The sequence below is a fragment of the Cylas formicarius genome, unplaced genomic scaffold (genome assembly GCF_029955315.1).
Source record: "Cylas formicarius isolate icCylForm1 unplaced genomic scaffold, icCylForm1.1 PGA_scaffold_9__14_contigs__length_23061073, whole genome shotgun sequence".
Classification (NCBI taxonomy): Eukaryota; Metazoa; Arthropoda; class Insecta; order Coleoptera; family Brentidae; genus Cylas; species Cylas formicarius.
In genome coordinates, this window is record NW_026844365.1 from 18,888,971 (window position 1) to 18,913,377 (window position 24,407).

General features: G+C 33.4%; 1 protein-coding gene across 1 annotated transcript in view; it reads right to left on the reverse strand.

Annotated features, from left to right (window-relative positions):
• Window positions 1-24,407, reverse strand: part of LOC132707903 (uncharacterized) — a 184,591-nt gene that overhangs the window by 44,408 nt on the left and 115,776 nt on the right. Inside the window, exon 4 of the mRNA XM_060679926.1 lies at window positions 3,842-4,000. Coding sequence (XP_060535909.1) covers window positions 3,842-4,000 — 159 coding nt within the window. The remainder of the gene's footprint in view (window positions 1-3,841; window positions 4,001-24,407) is intronic.

Here is a 24,407-nt window from a genome sequence, read left to right on the forward strand (position 1 = left end):
AATTAATTCACATCACTGCATTTTTTTATTAATAAGTTCCAACCACAGGGGTAATAATAACAATCGGGGCAGGTGGAATAATAACAGAATAGGGTAGCATTTTATAGGCTGATGCCAGAGCTAGCCAGTGTCGCAAGTGGCAAGTCGCGGCTGGGATGCTGTTTTTCTACTTACTTGCGAGAGACAAAAGGGCGTAAATTTTGATATTATATTAGTGCTAACATTAGTTCATATCTGCAGACATTATTGTAATGGCTTTAGATTATTGAATTACGGCTTTTGGAGTATTAATCTATAGGCCTTGATGGTATTTTTCTCATTGAGCAATGCTTAACTCATGTCCATTAGTTTATTGTAGCGACACTCTGACAATCGAAAAAAATATTAATTAATATTTATACATATTAAGTAATATTTTTTCGGAATTATCATAGTCACTTGATTGGGTAAATAGTATGAAAAAAACATTATCGTAATGATTTTGCATTAATATCAGGTACGATATTTTATATTTTATAAGTATTATTAATAAAAAAGTTGAAGAATTTTAAAAGAAATTCAAAGGAAAATTTAAAAATATGGTGTTTTATTTACAACCTTGAGATAATGAGTTGCGCTCTAGCGTTGACTCACGCTGTATAAAAGCATCCGAAATTTATTAACAATAATTCAGTAAGCTGCATTTTATCCACAGAATGATAATTTAATTACGGTCGATGAAGAACGCACGGCCGCAGAGGTCACACCGTTTCCAAGGGTCAACTGGGCAATTTAAATGAAATCACTATTTATTATACCGTTAAACGGTCACAGGGCGTATTCCAATTTTAATACATTTATAGAAATTGACTTCATTGACAGAACGCATCGTTACAATATCGACCTAACAAATTCAATAAACATGCACCTAGGATATCCAAAATTGCATCGATGGTTGAAGAATAGAATGGGCGCGCAATCAATCGAATTTATAATAATTTCTTTAAGGAAAGAATGGAGCAAAATTGAAACAAAACTTAGGATTACAAAAGATAAAACAAAAGAGTCACAAACAGTCAGGGAACTTCAAAACTTCACCGGGGCGTGATGAGTTTTATTGTTGCTAACTAGCATTACTGGCGGGGGAACTGCTACTTAATGAAAATAAATAAGAACTAAAAGTTCAGAATTTCACGAAATAATATATTTTGACATGACAATTGTTTCGACAACACCATGTATTTATCAAATGTGACATTTGATAAAAACAAACAAACGAAAACTTTTAGTTCTTAATTATTTTGATAAATCGATTTTCATCAAGTAAAGGCCACCTCAGTTCAATGCTACTTAAGGGTTCAAAATCGTTGATCTCAGCAGCAAAAACATCAGAATCAACGAAAAGAGATAACCACCAGCAAAAAAGAAGATATAACAAGCTCCCTAGATTCTGAGATATTACAATTACTTCCATTCCTGAGTTTGCTAACTTAGTTCGGTTATTTAAAAAAGATTTTAACAATTTAAATCCTATATCACGGATGCCATAACTACGCAAATAATTTGTTAAGCAGCTTAGTAGCATATATAACGCCAAACTCCCAATATAAATCCAAGAATATACAAGCTGTCTTTCAATTTTAAAGTATTGCTTGAGCATTTTTTACACGGTGTGCACATAATACCGTTGGTGAAACTCGGAAAAGTCTTAAATAAGACAAATGTTATTTAAGGTCTGCATTTAGGGGACGGACAAATTAACAAATGAGGCAAAAATTACAAAAATCTCGGAATGAATCTTTCGACAACGGTACGTTGGATTATTTATGGAAATGACGAGTTTGCCAAGCCAACTTCAACTTTAGCCCATTCAACATTTTCCACATATTCCGTACAGATTGATTCAATTTGCAATTAATAGATTAGATCGGATCTAGTTATACGATAATATGACTTTCAATGCCATGTAACACGTAATTCTTTTACATTGAAACATGCTAAGATGGGGTTTTATTTTGGGTTTTAGTTCGTTCTTGGTTTAAATCAACTTTTCGCTGCATTTGGAAACGAATTTCTGTGTTTGTCATTGAAACGAACTAAAAATAACAAAGCTACTGCTCAGGACTGAATTACTGAAGAATGCTTGAATGAACGACATTAGCAAATAGTAAGTCTCCATATCACAACGCAGCGATCCGCCAAAACAAGGTACTCAATATGGGAGTTCCACGATCATTGAGAATCCAAACGCAAGTTTAAAAAATTTTACTTCCCGTTCGCTTAAGTAACCTGTGGTTTAAGTTAACTTTATTTTTTGCTTCCTCAACAATCCAATACTGGGTGACTGGACAATATTGGAATGATCAATTTTAATAAATAGTAAGCTGTATACCAACCGCCTAGGATACTCAATATGGGACTTCCATGACAGGTGAGGATGAGGTTAACTTTGGCATAAGTACTTAAGTAACCCGTGATTTAAGTTAACTTTTTTCTTCGCTTCGCTAACAGTACAACACTTTATGAGGTAAATTTACCTGCTTCCACTCGTATACTAAGCAAGGCAAAACCTACCATTTACCTGGCTCTATTACGCCCCGGTGTCGTACAATTGACAGAGGTAACACCAATTACCGGATATCTACAGTAGTTTTCACTACAAAACAGGGTCGCAAGAAAAGAAGAAATTATCAATTGGCTGCGCAGTAAGCGGACTAAATAGCCAGAAAATGGTCTAAAATGTGTTGTTATAAATTGCCAAATATTACAAAACAAACTTGCCGTATGCTACAGAGAAAATAATTGCTGAAATGTATATTGTATATCAAATGTATATTACCCAAAAATTGGTGTGGGCTCAGGCAGCTCCCCGTACAGTTAGCACAGAAAATTGGATCATCAGACTAGAGATCAAGAGACTACATTTGATGTATATAATAGTACCACCACTTATTAATGTAGACGAAGGATCATTTTCTCGTAGTAGCAGTTCCAATTTTGTTTCTAATGATGAAGATGTCTTATCGTAAATACAAAGTAAATATGGTCGACTTGTATGTTTACTCTTGGGAAATTATATTTTATACAGTAGGACATATTTTTTAAATTTTCTGATTTTTATTTACCAAATTATCACATTTTTTTCATGTAGCTTGCTCATGGAACACCCTAATCCATTATTACATAGAAAATATATGAATCCATCTCTGAGTATGAGCGTACTAGTTTAATTAATAAATGCCAAGTGCAACTCATTCTGTCTCTCTTCGAAGAGATCGTGATCGTTAGTGGGGCCTGCCTTGCATTGACCAGATCGACATTTAGGGCGGAACTACATCTATTGAAGTAAAGTGGAAACAAGATGAACAATCTGTTTTATTCTGTCTGGAATTTTATTGCTGACTATGCCGTCACAAATCGTAACGACTAGAGTGGTTTCATGTCCCTCCAACTGCAAAACGACCGATGATTCAAAAATTGATCACTAGCAGGTTATTTTGTTAAAGTCGGCCTCTACAACGGGCCAGGAGGTCAAACGGTGTACCAACGAGTGCGCCGTGTATTACATTTATTTTTATCCTTCCAGATTTGAAGCGATTTATTATAACCCATTTCGACGCTGGTGTATAATGTGCGACCTTTACGTGCGGAATATGCCAGGAAATGAGTATTTTCCTTTATTAATGACATGGAAATCTGAGTTAATGCGTTAGCAAACGACCGGCCAATATAAACGCCTTTTGTATACACGTTATATATTTAAAATCTAAATATCGGAACGGAAATACGATTCGGCACAATGGCAAGTCCGTAGCCACGAGTATGCTGCATTCGGAAACAGACGATCGAAAAGTTTTCCTACCTTTCGGTTCTGTTGTAGGCGACATGGTTGACGTCGTTCTTCAAAACCGGCGAAGACATTACGAAATCCGCGTGATTGAAGGTTTGGTCATCCGGTAGGTCGACTTCCAGCGGCTTCGACTGCTGGAAAAACGTCACTCGTACTTTTTCTCGTTCGTCTCTGGAACAAAATGGCACTCGGTTACAATATTTAATCATTCATGTTGCATCGGAAGAGGGAAAAAAAAAACAAAAAGTATCTAAGACAAAAATCCAAGTTGGACAATTTAATAAAACCCACTAAAAAACAGTAAGTCATTTCAAACTTCTCGAATCATGAATTTTATAATAGATTTATCACTTTGACTAAGACTACATTCCCTGAGAAAGAGCCCGAATTGCTAAAAAAGGGTTTCAACTTTAATTTAAATTACTCAAACACCAATATAGAGTTAAATTGTTTATTGGGGTTGATTGCAAACTTGCTATTAACGGTCACAACGACAATATCGTAAACAAACGTGTATTAGCTAATTTAAGAAAATCTCAACTTAATAGTAGCAGCAAATTCAAGGATCTTTCACATATGTCTATGGTAAAATCAATTAAAAATAAGGCTTCCCAAAATAATGTACTATTTACAAGTGCAGATAAAGGAAAGACAGTCATTGCTATCGATTCTCTAGAATATATTACAAAAATCAAACAGTTTCTTAATCCAGATATATACCAAAGTATACAATATGATCCCACCGATTCATATCAAAAACATATCAAAACAGTAATTACCGATTCATCACTTTTTAATAACACCAACAATTGATGAATAAAACAAGGCTTGCAGGATAGTCTAATAGTTTGTTTAGACCAAAATTATTTTGAATTTAATGGTCAGTTTTATATTGCTAAAGAAGGTTTAATTATGGGAAACCCACTTAGTCCACTACCTGTAGAAATGTTCATGAACAATTTAGAAAATATCATACATAAACATCCTCTGAGTAAAGGATTTCTCTGGTGGTATAGATACGTGTCTGGATTTGCATTTTTTCTGTGCAATTTGTTTGAACAAGGGCTACAACACGTCCATTATCGATAAAATTATAAATAAAAAACAAATCCAGACAACAATAAACTCTATTTATCCGCAACCTAATACAGACCAGAACAATTTAAACAATTACATACATAGGAGACAGAGCGAAAAAGTTTCAAAACATTTGTCAAAATGTGGTTTAAAAATAGCTTTCAGAACTAACAACACAATAGGAAAATTTTTAAAAAACAATAAAACGAACTGTCCAAAAACTCAAAAATCAGGTGTCTACAGGTAGAAATGCGGATCATATCCTAAAATCTATATTGGACAAACAGGTAGATCCTTCAAGAAACGCATTAACGAACATAAAAGAGCGATTAAAAAAATGGTATATCAAATGACATTTGATAAAGACACGCTGTTGTCGAAACAATTGACATGTCATAATATATAATTTCGTGAAAATCTGAACTTTTAGTTCTTATTTATTTTGCTTAACGATCAATTACATATAAATACCTCCAATTATTAAAATAAAATTTTCACAATAACATTAATTAAGATTTTATGGTCATTTTTCGGTATACCTAGTAGCGGGTTGTAAATATTACATTTGGTAAAGACACGGTGTTGTCGAAACAATTGTCATGTGAATATATATATATATATATATATATATATATATATATATATATATATATATATATATATATATATATATATATATATATATATATGATGACACTATACTCCGGGATATCATCCGTTCGCTCGTTGAACTCCGACTGGAATCCTGCATCCGACTGGAATTCTGCAAATCCTGCATCCGACTGGAATCCTGCAGACGTTTCGCCAAACGCCAGTGTTCGAAGTGTTTTCGGAGCGCGAGCATTGAAGATGCCAAGTGAGATTTTGGCGAAACGTCTGCAGGATTCCAGTCGGAGTTCAACGAGCGAACGGATGATATCCCGGAATATAGTGTCATCACATTTTTCCATCCGTGAATCAATACGTGAGAATATATATATATATATATATATATATATATATATATATATATATATATATATATATATATATATATATATATATATATATATATATATATATATATTTTGAGCAAGCTACTTTTTAGTAATGCAATTGATGAACTTGTGGTTGATTTCTAACATTATAAAACCAACAGATGTAGCAGATAATAGAAAAAGATCGTGGCAAAGTCATTGGAACACGCAATCACGGTCTCGGAAATGGTAATTTACAAAAATATATTTATTTATTAAAACAACTTTTCAAACCAGTGAGAAATAATTGCCCCACAATTACGCCACCCAGTATGTAGATACATTTATGTAATTATGTAGGATCTGCAGGTACACAATTCTGTTTTCTTTTTCTTTCAAAGAAACTTCCACAGGCTACTGTAATACTATTTATAAATAGAATTCTTGTATATTGTTTAATTATATTACAATTATAATTTCTAATATTTATTTTTATTACATATCCCAATTTTTGTTCTATTCAGTTTACAACTGAATTTAGTTTTAGTTTGGATGTTTTAGTGCTGATTAAATTTTTTGAGATAGAAGAATTTACATTTACCATTATAGTCCAGCTTCTAGAGGTAATCTATTTAGGTCCTTTGCTTACTTTATACAGCTGCAAATAATGAAAAAAGAAATTTTTTTTCGAATATCTCTGGGGTTTTTTAAGATTATGAAAATAGTACAATTCACAATGCCAATACATAAAAGAATATTAACTGATGCTTGAAAGATGTGTATTAAATTGTATACAAACGTTTATTTTAGAAACGAAGCATTTGGGGCTTATTTTCTTAAAATTTGGACACTGCAATCCGAGACATGCTGCATAATTTCAGCGGTAAATAGCACATTATCATCTTTGAGAAATTATCCGTTTCCTAAGCTCGCCGTCACAATTGACAGAGATTAATTAAACTTAAAAGTTGAAAGCCGTTTGCAAAGGAAAATGCATAAAAGTTGCCCTAAGCATTAATTGTAAATAACTTGAGATAATTTCATTTTGCTTGTTATTTTTTAGACAATCCTTTATCTAAAAAAGAACTTAGTTAATTGCAGTTTTAGTTCATTTCCCGATAACAGATCAACAAAGTTATAGGCATAGTACTTGATCTGTATATAAACATCGATTTCCATTATTATTAACACTTATATTAAAGAAACAAGAATTTGACCAATCTTCACGACCGATGTCCTTTTAATCTTATAAGCAATTATGACTCGAGTCGAACCTAACTTTGCAATAATCGCATTCGCGTGCGGAAAAGTAGCACTTTCCACACGTGTTGGGTAAACTACTATAATTAAGGAAATTAAACTTTCAACGCAAGGAACATTTGTTTAGACAATTATAATTGCAAAATATCGAAATTTCAGGAGCAAGGAATTTTGTTGATCGTCCAAGTATATACTTACGAAATCCAAGTCTGAACTGAACTGTTTGCGTAGCTTTTTTTTACGGATGGTTTAAAGCAAGAGCCACCTTAAATTAATAGGTAGAGCTACAGTTGCTATTCGTCTGAGCTTTTCGTCGTCTGTGACTCACGTTCCAGTACTGCCATCACTATTTGTATTGTTAACTATTTTTTTCGAGCTTAAAATTAAGTATGATTCACATTTATTTGTTCAGTGAGTGACCAGGACTATAAGAGCACAATGAAATTTCTTCAGTATCTCCATTGAAAAGTTCTGATGGCCCAAAAATCACGTTATCAAATTAGCTTAAAACAGGAATAAACACACAGAAACCATAATACCCAAGGGACGCCAGAAGGGAATGTAAATGAAGATCATAAATGATTGTCAATGTTGGAAATGTTGAAACCTGTTTGTGATCTGACACTGGAACGAACCTAATAAGTAATAAATAATGACTTGCCAACTAATATACTTTTTGTTGGATCTAGTTGAAAATGGTTTTTATGATAGATAATTTATTTTTTCTACTCCCGTCTGTAAAATACCTAATTACGCACCGATCTAACGTGCGGGAAGCGTCGCTTTACCATGTCAGCTTCGTTTCCCACGAATCCGAGCCACTTCGAACATTTCCGGGATTTTGCCGCACGGGTTTGGGAGCAATCGAATGTTGTCGGAGATATTTCCCACCCTTTGAATTTTGACGTTTGCTAATTCTGACAGTCATGTCAGTGAATATATTCGTGTTTTGCGAAAATGTACCCAAAAACTGACGGTCGTAGAAAAAGTATAGTATGCAACGTGTTCGGTAAACTTTTTAACTCACTCGTTTATTAAACACTCGCGCCGCTCGTGTCAAATAAACTCGTGGGTCAAATGCCGTTTACCGCACTTGTTGCATAATATACTATTTGCTACTCCCGTCGGTAAAATACCTAATTACCCTCCGATCTAGCGTGCATGAAGCGTTACTTTACCACGTCAGCTTCCTTTCCCACGAATCCGAGCCACTTCGGACATTTCCGGAATTTTACCGCACGAATTTGGGAGCAATCGGATGTTTTCGGAGATAATTCCCACGCGTTGAGTTTTGACGTTTGTCAATTCTGACGGTGACGTCAGTGAATATATTCGTGTTGTCTTACGAAAATGTACCCAAAAACTAACGGTCGTAGAAAAAGTATAGTATGCAACACATTCGGTAAGTTTTTAATTCACTCGTTTATTAAACACTCGCTCCGTTCGTGTCAAATAAAATCGTGAGTCAAATGCCGTTCACCGCACTTGTTGCATAATAAGAGGCTATCGATTTGGTCTGATTTTCTTTTGTTCATTAGACGGCGTGTGAATTTTGACGTTTTAGCTGAATTGTTTTTTTTTCTCTATAGTTCGCTTGGGGTTATTTGCAAATTGCAATTAGATGCTGATTAAAGTCGGCAGCAACTATGGATTATAACTTTAATTATATTAATTATATTACCATTATTTCTTACTTAAGTAATTGTCTATCTCTTTCAATAAAGTACTCCAAAAAATCGAAGCACGAACACGAAGTACGTAAACTCCGAGGTGTATTTTTGAAATCTTTACAATTATCTATTATCAGTGTAGTTAGAATAATTACGTAAGAATTAATCATTCTTCTGTCAAGGCGATTGTTTAACAGTTGTTTGACATCAGTTTTTAAATTGAGTTCCAAATTTGATTGATTGATTTGATAAAATTTATTCAATGTCTGCATAGTCGTCCTTAACTATATATAGACGTAAAATAAAATGTTTTTTTGAATTATTCAGTATATCATATAAATAAACATTACACATACAGTAGGTATAATACACAGGGTGTACCATAAAAATTATTACTAGTTAACCTAAAATTTAGTTTTTGGGATAAGCTGATTTTTCAATAACAAGTCACTGACCCTTAAAAATGTTTCCTGAATCGTGCGGAAATAAAATAGGTCGGTCTGATGAAAGTTTCCTTTGTTTTTACAACTAAATCCAAAAACGCAATCAAATATAAGATGTTCCATTCAAATTCCAAAGTTGATGTCTATACCGGAGAATCCAAGAAGTGAATATTCTAAAAATTTTTTTTGGAAGTTTTGGATTTAAAATTACAATAGACATTACAACTCTTGAGAAAAGTATATGTGAGACACCCTTACTTTATCCTCTGCATTGTTGAACTTAAAATATTGTATATACCTACGAACCAGGTTTTCATAGCAGGTACTAAATTTTTTCATTTCAAATATTAAATAGCAATATTAAGAAATTGATGGGCTTTGGGTCGCGTTTATGAAAAATTAAACTCTTATGTGTTCGACAAATAACAAAATAATCCTTGGTACCGAAAAAGGCAATAAAATTGGAAAATAAGAAAATCCTATTTGTTGCAAACTGGAAGTCACAAGATTTTATACTTGGTCCTTTATTTTTTTCTAATCTACAGTTCTTGATTTTGATATTGATTTTAATACGTACACGGAAGCCATTAGTTCCGATCTTTCTGAGCAACACGCGCTAAAACTAAATCCTCCAAATTCAAATTTCTGCTATTGGGCAAGAAGACAAATAGATTTGTTAAGGTCAAATTTGAGTATCAATATTGACGGACACAATTTAACATTTAGTGAAATGGCACGAAACCTTGGGGTCCTGCACCGAACATATAAAAATTCTTACCCAAAAGCCATATATCTCACTTAAACAACTTTACTCCAGTAGTTATTTTCTAGTACCAAAACGAAAGTAACATTGTGCGAGGCATTAGTAATCTCTCATTTTAATTATGAAATTTTCATCTACGAGCCCTGTTTTCAGCAGTCGGAGCAATATTGCATTCAAACGGTGCAGGACAGTTGCTGTCGTTTGACATTTAATCCAAGAAAATTTGATCATACGATACATAAAATTAATGAACTTCGGACTTATCATTTGGGTTGTTTTGTACATGTTTTAGCACAAAGCTTACTTTAGAAAGTTTTAAAAATAAATTAGAGCTGAAAAACTCAAAGCCCTTTTCAAAATGTATTTATTTAACAAACAGGGAGTTGTGGTTTATTGCACAGGACGTTAATAAACTAGATTTTAATCTGGTTTACCAGGGTTAAGTTTCAATAGCTTTAGGCTAGACTTCGCCCTGTATATATTTACATTTTTCGTACATTTATACTTTCATTATTGTGGATAAAGTGGACTATTATTATTATTATTGTTACTTACTTTTTTCATATTGTGTATATTTTATATTATTTATATTTTTATATTTCAAAAGTAAAGCGCATGTGTCCCAACATAAAGCTATAGCACTCCCATACGCATAACTAAATTTAATATTGATTAAAACCCATCAAAATCCTGTTATACGCAGTTTAAATTTTAGTACGCACTTTATAGTATTTGTTATGTCCATTTTTAGCAGTCCAAATGTATTTTAAATTAAGATGCGGACAAGGGTGTGGAAAATGGGCCATTTTTCATATTCTACACGCAGCGAGAACGCGGTAAACCGAGCCCCAACGCAGCAATTAAAAAACGAAAATATTACTTACATCATTTTGCAAAAATAGCCAACGGAAAACGGGACAATCACCAGAGGCGAAAAATGTAAAGCGAAGCGTTCAAGTTCAGCGCCGAGAAACGATGCATTTCGACATTTGTGTATTGTGTTCACCAAGGTAGAACAACAACTGGTTAAACTAGAAACCGAAACAAGCAAAGCAATAAAATTTGATTTCGTTTTATAGGTACGTTATACGTTGAAAACGGGATTACCGACGAGAATTATTACGAACTAGCCGTGAAATTTAGATGGCAGGTCGAAAATAGTTTTTGCCGACGAAACTTTCGCCGCCGTGGGACGGAATGTCGTACATATTTTGAGCTTTCGAAAGATGACAAAGTTCGGGTGTTTGTGTTTTGACCAAGAGTTTTTAGATCGTGAACACAATATTAACGGAATATTTATTCAGAATGTATATATAAGTCCTTAACGTTGACAATTAGATATTTGCCGACAAGGTACACCTAATACCAATGATGACAATGATTACATGTTATCCCCTTAAGAACTGTACACCCTTGTAAAATCTTTATTTATTTTTCGTTTTTTTTTTTGGATAGGTTTTGTTACTTTCCAAAAATCGATGAAATCGAATTTTTCCATTCGAAAGTAGACGCATTTGGCAACGAAACTTATATCTCGGCATCGGTAGGTCCTAGGAGACCCGCATTGGTACAGCGTCGAAAAAATTTTTTTTTTCTATTCTCCGATATCCGTTTCTCTGTAGACCTGGCATTAATTGGCTATATCTTTTAAACGGTTTGCAGCACGACCTTCAAATTTGGCTCCTTTTAAGCCGTGCACGAGGTACAAAAACCCGTAAAAAATGGGTCTGATCAAACAAAGGCGTCCATCTTTTTTTTTTGTAGCTTTTCATCTGTTTTTTGGATTTCGCTATGAAACACGACAAGTGTCCGAAATTTGAAACCATCCACTTGAAATTTGACAGATATATAGGGCTAAGCTTCGCTATTGAAACTGAGGGGGGCTGGGTGCTCGGGAAGTATTTTTAAAAATTTAAAAACCGCACTTGCAGGGTACCGAAAAAAAAATTGATTTCTCCAAGATGGTATACACGATCAAAAAAATTCTTTGACCAAACGACCCGCAAGATCCGGGCGAAAAACCTTTTTTCTTGATGATTTTTTTTAAATGTACAGGGTGCGTCGGTAATTTGCAGGAAACTGAAAATTGAGCTCCCTTTATATTGATAATCGACCATAACTAGAAGGCTCTGAATCCGTTGTCAGTTTCTTTCGCATTTCTATATATGGACAGCTAAAAACTTTTGTATTGAAGGTTTTCATATATTGGACAGGGTGTTCGGAAATTCTGTAAATATGTAGTCATCGACCTCAAATTTGGCAAGGAAGTAAACGTCCGTAAACACATCTAAACAGTAGAAATTGAGCCTAGTGAAATGTCACAAATTTTTTTTTTTTTAAATTTGAAAAATTTTCTTTGCTTAATTTGTCTTATTACGGCGTACTGCATGGTTTCAGAAAATTTTTTTTCTTAAAATTTCCGTTTTTGTGGCTAAATTATTGGCGATAAATGAAAAACTGCTAAAGATGGGATAATTTGATTTGAACAGTATCGTAAACTGTGTCGAGAGAGAGTTTCAGGTTTTGTCAATTATACAGGGCGTACGAGATATTTGAAAAAATATCATTCGACAACGTTATTATTTGTACAAATTTTAATATTTACCGAAGTTTGCCGTAACTTTGAAGTTCGAACAGATGAGAAGGACACTTTATACAGGGAGTATTCACAATAAAATGACAACGATTTTGCGAAAGTTCCATAGTGGTCCGCAGGAGCACGATAGAAAAGCAATGCGTCCCTCAAGGGCAAAATCCCCGAATTGGCTTCCTTTTGAAATCTGGTCCACGCTACACTCTCCGAATTTTCCAAGCTCAACGACGATTTTTCGAAAGCAATCTTGTTACTTTCGAAAAATCGATTCTTTTCGAAAGTATACGCGCTCTTCGCTAAACTCGAGATCTCGGTAACGGTAGGTCCTACAGGACCCCCATTAGTATACAAATGATCAGCGTCGAAAAAAAAAAATTTGTCTGGCCGTCCATCTTTTTTTTTTTCGATTTTCGACTATTTTTTGGACGTTGCTATGAAACACGATAAGTGTCCGAAATTTGAAACTATCGACTTCAAATTAGGCCGGCAAATAGCGTTTGGTCCCCTAACGGAACCTATTAAAATTGGGGGGGGGGGGGTGTCGGTGTCAGGAAGTATTTTAAAAAAATAAAAAATCGCGTTTGCAAGGGTCCAAGAAAAAAATCATTTGTCCAAAACCGTTAATGCAACCAAAAAAATTCTTGAACAAGAAGACGCCCAAGATTTGGATCCATAAACTTTTATTCTTGATAATTTTTCAGGAATGTACAGAGTGTGCCCGGTATTAGCAAAAAACTGAAAATTGGATTCCATTTATAAACCATAACTAGAAGGCTGTATTTCAGTTGTCAGTTTCTTTTACATGACCGTATGAAAGCTAAAACGTTTGTATTTAAGGTTTTCACATAATACACAATATTTTGTGGGTCTTCTGAATATTTCGTGTTATATTATAAAATATGGTAGGCGTCTTAAATTTGCAGCTACCGACTTCAGATTTGGCAAGAACGTAGAAATCCATACCTACATCTAAACTGTAGAAACTGGAAGCAATTAAATCTGGCCCAGTGTTTAAAAAAAAAATGAAAAAAAATTTTTTTCCTTATTTTGGCTTCCAGAAAAAAATATTTTCTCGAAAACCATTAACCCCATTATACACAGGGTTTTTCAGTTATGGACGAAAATCCTGAAAATTGTACTTTTCCGGAATAAATTATTAGCGGCACATGAAAATTCGTAAAAAATATCGCGAATTGGTATAGACAGTAATGTAGGCCGCATCAAGAGCCACAATTTGCAATCTGCGGTTTCAGAAAAAAATATATTGTCTCGAAAACTATTTACTTTAATTAAAAAAATAAACATTTTTTAAATTATATACAGGGTGTGTTGGTTTTGGGCAAAAAATCTAAAAGATTCTGAAAATTTTCGTTTCTGTTGGTAAATTATTCGTCGAAACTGTGTAAGAGCTACAATTTTCTATTTACAGTTTTCGTCCACCATAGAGGGCGCGCGAGATATTCGAAAAGATATCAATGGAAATTTTTATATTTACTAACATTCGCCCATGACTTTGAAGGTGAGTGACAATTAATACAGGGTGCCTGCACAATAAAATTATATCGATTTTGCAAAAGTTCCATAGCTGTCTGCAGGATTTGGGTTGTTTTTTCAATAAGAAATTTCTGATTTGTTTAAGTAGTCTGCAAAAAAGAAATTATGTGAATTTAGTTTCGATGAAATTTGGTATTATTTTTTTATTGTTGTTATTCTTATCATTGTCCTTCAAAATGTACACCGTGTGCCAAATAAAAAGACTCACTATACGATCTGGAAACCCATAGGAGATACGAAAAAATGTTTCGTACAAAAGTTTCTTGGATTCTTTTTCTTGGATTTTGTTGATACAGGGTGTCCAAAAGTGCAATAAAATCTCAAGATTTCGGTCGGGTCGGGAAGTATTTTAAAAAAATAAAAAATCGCGTTTGCAAGGGTCCAAGAAAAAAATCATTTGTCCAAAACCGTTAATGCAACCAAAAAAATTCTTGAACAAGAAGACGCCCAAGATTTGGATCCATAAACTTTTATTCTTGATAATTTTTCAGGAATGTACAGAGTGTGCCGCATATTAAAAAAAAACAAAAAATGAGTCCCTCAATAGTCAAAAAACTCGCTATAACTAAAAGACTGTGTTTCAGATATTAGTTTCTGATGACGATATAGCCCGTACAGACAGCTAAAACTTTATTTAAGGTTTTCACCTATTGTACAGGGTATTCGCGATATATAAATTTGCAGATATCGACTTCAAATTTAACAGAGAAGTAAAAGTCCTTGCCCACATTTAAACAGTAGAAATTGGGAGCAATCAAATTTCACCAAGTATTATTTTTTTGGTTATTTTGGCTTCCAGAAAAACATGTTTTTTTCCATAATCATTCACCGGATCGGCAAAATTAATTAACCCGCAAACGCCATAAAATTTATTGCAGGCATTTTTTTGATTATATACAGGGTTTTCCAATTATAGACAAAAATCTAAAAAACCCAGAAAATTGTTCTTTTCCAGAGTAAGTTATTAACCACAATTTAAAAATCGTAAAAAATATGGCGAATCAGTTCAAACAGTGTCATAGGCCGCATCAAGAGCTACAATTTTTTATTTGCGGTTTTCGTCCACATGCGCTGCTCGAGATATTTCAAAAAATTTATATGAAGATCACAATTCCGGGGGCCCAGTCATGACGTGATGACTTCATTGATTATTACGACGAACTGCATGGTTTCAGAAAAAACTTATTTTCTCGAAAACCATTCACTATTTTGGAAAAATCCAGAACCAGGAAACGTGGAAGATTCAGGGCTATAATCTCCATTTCCGGATTTTTCATATGTACAGGGTGTGTCGATTCTGGGTAAAAAAAATCTAAAAGACCCTGAAAATTGTCAGTTTCGTGGATAAATTATTAATCCTAAATGGAAAACTACAAAACATGGGATAATTTGTTTTAAACGGTGTCATAAACTGTATCGAGAGAGTTTCAGGTTTTGTCTATCATACAGGGTATATATTGGTATATAATTGGAAATCGTTATTACTTGTACCTTGAAATTCGGCGATACGCGAAAGAAGCTATATACAGGGTGTATGCACAATATATTTACATCGATTTTGCGAAAGTTCCATAGTGGTCCGCTGGAGCACCAGAGATAAACTTTTTTTTTTTAATGCAAAGCTGCTTGGCGCTACACGCTACGAACTTGCCCCCCCAGCAACGATTTTTCGAAAGCAATCTTGTTTTGCTTATTGCTTCAGCTTAAAGTCCTGGCCAACTGAGACTATTTGACAAAACAGAGAGAAGAGAGAAATATCATTAGGGATGATTTTTTAAATAGATTGGCAACGATTTCTTACTATACCAATGTTTGTAATGGTTCAAACAGGGTGTTTGAAATGTAGTTTGTGCCCCGCTTAAAGCTGTACATCGTTGTAAAATTCTTGATTACGGTTTGCTTCTGACAATTTTTTTTTGTTGGATTAATCTCTCAAAAACGCACTAAAACCCTATGTGTCTTTTTACATCCTTTTTACATCAACCCAAAGTCATGGCCAAGTGGGACTAATTTTTAATGTCCAATTTCGAGAAGGGCTATTAGAGATTTCTTAATCAGGACTACATAAAACTTACGCAAAAGTATACTAATTTCCATGAAATTGGATTTTGATTTTGATCATTCATTTTTGTTGGATAGATTTCACTGAAAGACACTAACGATTTTCATAAAATTAAATATGATTAGAGAAGATTAGATATGAACTAAACAGACTTTACAACGCCGTATTTTTCTAATTAAAAAGGTTTTTTAATTCAAATCTGATAATGAAAATAACAGAAATATACAAAATTTCCTTTGTAAAACCAAGTTTGTCATGGAGAAGCGAATATTCGACACTCGCTAATTTATATTTTAATTTTGTTTACAACTTTCAAATACTCAGATTAATTAATGCTGTTGTTTTAAGATGATACTAAAAAATAAATTTGTATCACATACAAATTAATCGTTATTTACAAGGTTTACAATATTTATTTTTTTAAAACATTAAACAACTTTGATCATTGCTCTAGTTACTTTTACGTAGTCCTGAACATCATTTTCAATTTGAAAAAATCTCTAACAGTACTTCCCGATTTTCCGCTTCAAAAAACTGTGTCAGTTAGCGATGTCTTTAGTCGATGCTATACGAAAAAACCGTTTCATTTCTCTTTAATAACATCTGTCCAGCAAAAAAAAAGTATCAAATTAATCATACGCATATTGTAAGCAGCATTAATATCGATGAAATCGAATTTTTCGAAAGTATTAGCAAGGAAAAGAAGTACCAGCGATGTACATAAACGTAGTGAAACAGTCCTATCATAACACGCAAAGCTTAGTAAAAATTGGAAAAGAAACTTTTCAAGAATTTTTGGTGGATAAAGGATGTTGTATATCTCCCACTTTATTTAACATTTACGTAGATAAGGCCTTAAAGGCGTGGAAACGAAAATGTCGTAAAATGGGTGTAATGATGAACAGTGAGTCCATCTACAGTCAGATGATCAAGTAATATTAACAGAAGATGAGGACGATCTGAACTATATGTTTAGAAAGCTTGTAGAAGAATACAAGAAATGAGGCCTGGAAATAAATATGGAGAAAACCCAGTACATGGCTATTGGAATAAACGGACAAGATTGTTATATGTCAATTACACCCAGTGTTATGAAATGACCTAATTTCCCAAAAAACTAGAAGGAGAATGTTTAAATTCTTAGTTCAAAGTACAATTACGTATGGATCAGAGGTTTTGAAAATGTCAAAGGCTATGAAAGAAAAGGTTCTGCTACAGGAATGATCTCTTGGAGAAGGAAGAAGGAAAATGAAGAAGAAAAAATGACGAAATTTGGAACAGGATGAATGTAGAAAAGACACTATTAGATACTATTGAAGAATAACAACTAATGTGGTTTTGGACATATGAGTCGAATGAGCGAAGACAGAATACCGAAAAAAAATAATGAGTGGAGGCCACCACAAAGAAGGAAAAAAGGCAGACCACGGAAAAGTTGGATTGATGAAACTATGCAAAAGAGAAGTCTCCCAGAGGATATGCGTGGAGGTTGGGATTCGGTAAACGGCCAAGGCTATAATAGCCAAACCGCTTTTATGTATATTGGCACCAAAATATATCTCGGCAAAAGGTAGGTCCTAGAGGACCGCCATTGGTACAGTTTTTTGTCTGTTTGTCCGTCCGCCGTTTCTCTGTAGATGAGGGACTATATCGCCATAACTTTCGAAAGGTTCAACCTACAGGGATCAGATTTGGCTCCTTTTAAGCAGTCCGTAAGAGACATAAGCCAATAAATAATCCTTTTCTTCATAATTTTCAAAAATATACAGAGTTTGCCCGGTATTAGCAAAAAACTGAAAATTGGATTCCATTTATAAACCATAACTAGAAGGCTGTATTTCAGTTGTCAGTTTCTTTTACATGACCGTATGAAAGCTAAAACGTTTGTATTTAAGGTTTTCACATAATACACAATATTTTGTGGGTCTTCTGAATATTTCGTGTTATATTATAAAATATGGTAGGCGTCTTAAATTTGCAGCTACCGACTTCAGATTTGGCAAGAACGTAGAAATCCATACCTACATCTAAACTGTAGAAACTGGAAGCAATTAAATCTGGCCCAGTGTTTAAAAAAAAAATGAAAAAAAATTTTTTTCCTTATTTTGGCTTCCAGAAAAAAATATTTTCTCGAAAACCATTAACCCCATTATACACAGGGTTTTTCAGTTATGGACGAAAATCCTGAAAATTGTACTTTTCCGGAATAAATTATTAGCGGCACATGAAAATTCGTAAAAAATATCGCGAATTGGTATAGACAGTAATGTAGGCCGCATCAAGAGCCACAATTTGCAATCTGCGGTTTCAGAAAAAAATATATTGTCTCGAAAACTATTTACTTTAATTAAAAAAATAAACATTTTTTAAATTATATACAGGGTGTGTTGGTTTTGGGCAAAAAATCTAAAAGATTCTGAAAATTTTCGTTTCTGTTGGTAAATTATTCGTCGAAACTGTGTAAGAGCTACAATTTTCTATTTACAGTTTTCGTCCACCATAGAGGGCGCGCGAGATATTCGAAAAGATATCAATGGAAATTTTTATATTTACTAACATTCGCCCATGACTTTGAAGGTGAGTGACAATTAATACAGGGTGCCTGCACAATAAAATTATATCGATTTTGCAAAAGTTCCATAGCTGTCTGCAGGATTTGGGTTGTTTTTTCAATAAGAAATTTCTGATTTGTTTAAGTAGTCTGCAAAAAAGAAATTATGTGAATTTAGTTTCGATGAAATTTGGTATTATTTTTTTATTGTTGTTATTCTTATCATTGTCCTTCAAAATGTACACCGTGTGCCAAATAAAAAGACTCACTATACGATCTGGAAACCCATAGGAGATACGAAAAAATGTTTCGTACAAAAGTTTCTTGGATTCTTTTTCTTGGATTTTGTTGATACAGGGTGTCCAAAAGTGCAATAAAATCTCAAGATTTCGGTCGGGTCGGGAAGTATTTTAAAAAAATAAAAAATCGCGTTTGCAAGGGTCCAAGAAAAAAATCATTTGTCCAAAACCGTTAATGCAACCAAAAAAATTCTTGAACAAGAAGACGCCCAAGATTTGGATCCATAAACTTTTATTCTTGATAATTTTTCAGGAATGTACAGAGTGTGCCGCATATTAAAAAAAAACAAAAAATGAGTCCCCCAATAGTCAAAAAACTCGCTATAACTAAAAGACTGTGTTTCAGATATTAGTTTCTGATGACGATATAGCCCGTACAGACAGCTAAAACTTTATTTAAGGTTTTCACCTATTGTACAGGGTATTCGCGATATATAAATTTGCAGATATCGACTTCAAATTTAACAGAGAAGTAAAAGTCCTTGCCCACATTTAAACAGTAGAAATTGGGAGCAATCAAATTTCACCAAGTATTATTTTTTTGGTTATTTTGGCTTCCAGAAAAACATGTTTTTTTCCATAATCATTCACCGGATCGGCAAAATTAATTAACCCGCAAACGCCATAAAATTTATTGCAGGCATTTTTTTGATTATATACAGGGTTTTCCAATTATAGACAAAAATCTAAAAAACCCAGAAAATTGTTCTTTTCCAGAGTAAGTTATTAACCACAATTTAAAAATCGTAAAAAATATGGCGAATCAGTTCAAACAGTGTCATAGGCCGCATCAAGAGCTACAATTTTTTATTTGCGGTTTTCGTCCACATGCGCTGCTCGAGATATTTCAAAAAATTTATATGAAGATCACAATTCCGGGGGCCCAGTCATGACGTGATGACTTCATTGATTATTACGACGAACTGCATGGTTTCAGAAAAAACTTATTTTCTCGAAAACCATTCACTATTTTGGAAAAATCCAGAACCAGGAAACGTGGAAGATTCAGGGCTATAATCTCCATTTCCGGATTTTTCATATGTACAGGGTGTGTCGATTCTGGGTAAAAAAAATCTAAAAGACCCTGAAAATTGTCAGTTTCGTGGATAAATTATTAATCCTAAATGGAAAACTACAAAACATGGGATAATTTGTTTTAAACGGTGTCATAAACTGTATCGAGAGAGTTTCAGGTTTTGTCTATCATACAGGGTATATATTGGTATATAATTGGAAATCGTTATTACTTGTACCTTGAAATTCGGCGATACGCGAAAGAAGCTATATACAGGGTGTATGCACAATATATTTACATCGATTTTGCGAAAGTTCCATAGTGGTCCGCTGGAGCACCAGAGATAAACTTTTTTTTTTTAATGCAAAGCTGCTTGGCGCTACACGCTACGAACTTGCCCCCCCAGCAACGATTTTTCGAAAGCAATCTTGTTTTGCTTATTGCTTCAGCTTAAAGTCCTGGCCAACTGAGACTATTTGACAAAACAGAGAGAAGAGAGAAATATCATTAGGGATGATTTTTTAAATAGATTGGCAACGATTTCTTACTATACCAATGTTTGTAATGGTTCAAACAGGGTGTTTGAAATGTAGTTTGTGCCCCGCTTAAAGCTGTACATCGTTGTAAAATTCTTGATTACGGTTTGCTTCTGACAATTTTTTTTTGTTGGATTAATCTCTCAAAAACGCACTAAAACCCTATGTGTCTTTTTACATCCTTTTTACATCAACCCAAAGTCATGGCCAAGTGGGACTAATTTTTAATGTCCAATTTCGAGAAGGGCTATTAGAGATTTCTTAATCAGGACTACATAAAACTTACGCAAAAGTATACTAATTTCCATGAAATTGGATTTTGATTTTGATCATTCATTTTTGTTGGATAGATTTCACTGAAAGACACTAACGATTTTCATAAAATTAAATATGATTAGAGAAGATTAGATATGAACTAAACAGACTTTACAACGCCGTATTTTTCTAATTAAAAAGGTTTTTTAATTCAAATCTGATAATGAAAATAACAGAAATATACAAAATTTCCTTTGTAAAACCAAGTTTGTCATGGAGAAGCGAATATTCGACACTCGCTAATTTATATTTTAATTTTGTTTACAACTTTCAAATACTCAGATTAATTAATGCTGTTGTTTTAAGATGATACTAAAAAATAAATTTGTATCACATACAAATTAATCGTTATTTACAAGGTTTACAATATTTATTTTTTTAAAACATTAAACAACTTTGATCATTGCTCTAGTTACTTTTACGTAGTCCTGAACATCATTTTCAATTTGAAAAAATCTCTAACAGTACTTCCCGATTTTCCGCTTCAAAAAACTGTGTCAGTTAGCGATGTCTTTAGTCGATGCTATACGAAAAAACCGTTTCATTTCTCTTTAATAACATCTGTCCAGCAAAAAAAAAGTATCAAATTAATCATACGCATATTGTAAGCAGCATTAATATCGATGAAATCGAATTTTTCGAAAGTATTAGCAAGGAAAAGAAGTACCAGCGATGTACATAAACGTAGTGAAACAGTCCTATCATAACACGCAAAGCTTAGTAAAAATTGGAAAAGAAACTTTTCAAGAATTTTTGGTGGATAAAGGATGTTGTATATCTCCCACTTTATTTAACATTTACGTAGATAAGGCCTTAAAGGCGTGGAAACGAAAATGTCGTAAAATGGGTGTAATGATGAACAGTGAGTCCATCTACAGTCAGATGATCAAGTAATATTAACAGAAGATGAGGACGATCTGAACTATATGTTTAGAAAGCTTGTAGAAGAATACAAGAAATGAGGCCTGGAAATAAATATGGAGAAAACCCAGTACATGGCTATTGGAATAAACGGACAAGATTGTTATATGTCAATTACACCCAGTGTTATGAAATGACCTAATTTCCCAAAAAACTAGAAGGAGAATGTTTAAATTCTTAGTTCAAAGTACAATTACGTATGGATCAGAGGTTTTGAAAATGTCAAAGGCTATGAAAGAAAAGGTTCTGCTACAGGAATGATCTCTTGGAGAAGGAAGAAGGAAAATGAAGAAGAAAAAATGACGAAATTTGGAACAGGATGAATGTAGAAAAGACACTATTAGATACTATTGAAGAATAACAACTAATGTGGTTTTGGACATATGAGTCGAATGAGCGAAGACAGAATACCGAAAAAAAATAATGAGTGGAGGCCACCACAAAGAAGGAAAAAAGGCAGACCACGGAAAAGTTGGATTGATGAAACTATGCAAAAGAGAAGTCTCCCAGAGGATATGCGTGGAGGTTGGGATTCGGTAAACGGCCAAGGCTATAATAGCCAAACCGCTTTTATGTATATTGGCACCAAAATATATCTCGGCAAAAGGTAGGTCCTAGAGGACCGCCATTGGTACAGTTTTTTGTCTGTTTGTCCGTCCGCCGTTTCTCTGTAGATGAGGGACTATATCGCCATAACTTTCGAAAGGTTCAACCTACAGGGATCAGATTTGGCTCCTTTTAAGCAGTCCGTAAGAGACATAAGCCAATAAATAATCCTTTTCTTCATAATTTTCAAAAATATATAGAGTTTGCCCGGTATTAGCAAAAAACTGAAAATTGGATTCCATTTATAAACCATAACTAGAAGGCTGTATTTCAGTTGTCAGTTTCTTTTACATGACCGTATGAAAGCTAAAACGTTTGTATTTAAGGTTTTCACATAATACACAATATTTTGTGGGTCTTCTGAATATTTCGTGTTATATTATAAAATATGGTAGGCGTCTTAAATTTGCAGCTACCGACTTCAGATTTGGCAAGAACGTAGAAATCCATACCTACATCTAAACTGTAGAAACTGGAAGCAATTAAATCTGGCCCAGTGTTTAAAAAAAAAATGAAAAAAAATTTTTTTCCTTATTTTGGCTTCCAGAAAAAAATATTTTCTCGAAAACCATTAACCCCATTATACACAGGGTTTTTCAGTTATGGACGAAAATCCTGAAAATTGTACTTTTCCGGAATAAATTATTAGCGGCACATGAAAATTCGTAAAAAATATCGCGAATTGGTATAGACAGTAATGTAGGCCGCATCAAGAGCCACAATTTGCAATCTGCGGTTTCAGAAAAAAATATATTGTCTCGAAAACTATTTACTTTAATTAAAAAAATAAACATTTTTTAAATTATATACAGGGTGTGTTGGTTTTGGGCAAAAAATCTAAAAGATTCTGAAAATTTTCGTTTCTGTTGGTAAATTATTGGTCGAAACTGTGTAAGAGCTACAATTTTCTATTTACAGTTTTCGTCCACCATAGAGGGCGCGCGAGATATTCGAAAAGATATCAATGGAAATTTTTATATTTACTAACATTCGCCCATGACTTTGAAGGTGAGTGACAATTAATACAGGGTGCCTGCACAATAAAATTATATCGATTTTGCAAAAGTTCCATAGCTGTCTGCAGGATTTGGGTTGTTTTTTCAATAAGAAATTTCTGATTTGTTTAAGTAGTCTGCAAAAAAGAAATTATGTGAATTTAGTTTCGATGAAATTTGGTATTATTTTTTTATTGTTGTTATTCTTATCATTGTCCTTCAAAATGTACACCGTGTGCCAAATAAAAAGACTCACTATACGATCTGGAAACCCATAGGAGATACGAAAAAATGTTTCGTACAAAAGTTTCTTGGATTCTTTTTCTTGGATTTTGTTGATACAGGGTGTCCAAAAGTGCAATAAAATCTCAAGATTTTCAAATGGAACACACTATATTTTTAATCAGATATTAATTCTAGGACACAAAAAAAGGTAAGTTTGTTATTTATCTTATACTCAAATTTTACTTACTTTTTAAAATATTCGCGGATTAAAATAACCCCGTATAAATTCTTGTTGAATTTAAGTCTGCCCACATTTGGTCACGTGTCGGCAATATTAGGTATTCTTTAAATAGCAAAAACAAGATACTACTTCTTTCAAAAATATAATACTCCAGACATACGAATAAAATCTGTTGCTAACAATACAGGGTGTCGATTAATACGTGGAGATTTTGAACAAAAATGACTTTAACAGTTTTAATAAAACTTCAGAATTCATATTTAAAGAAACATTTAATAGTTCATTATCTAGCTTGATTGAAAATAATTAATAACAAAAATAAATAATTAAATGAAGTTTTATTAAATCTGTATTGTTGGCAATAGGTTTTATCCGTATATCTGGAGTATCATGTCTTTGCTATTTAAAAAATACCTAATATTGCCAACAAGCGACCTGTGGGCAGCTTTAAAATCAACAATCAACAGAAAGTAAGAAAAATTTAAATATCAGATCA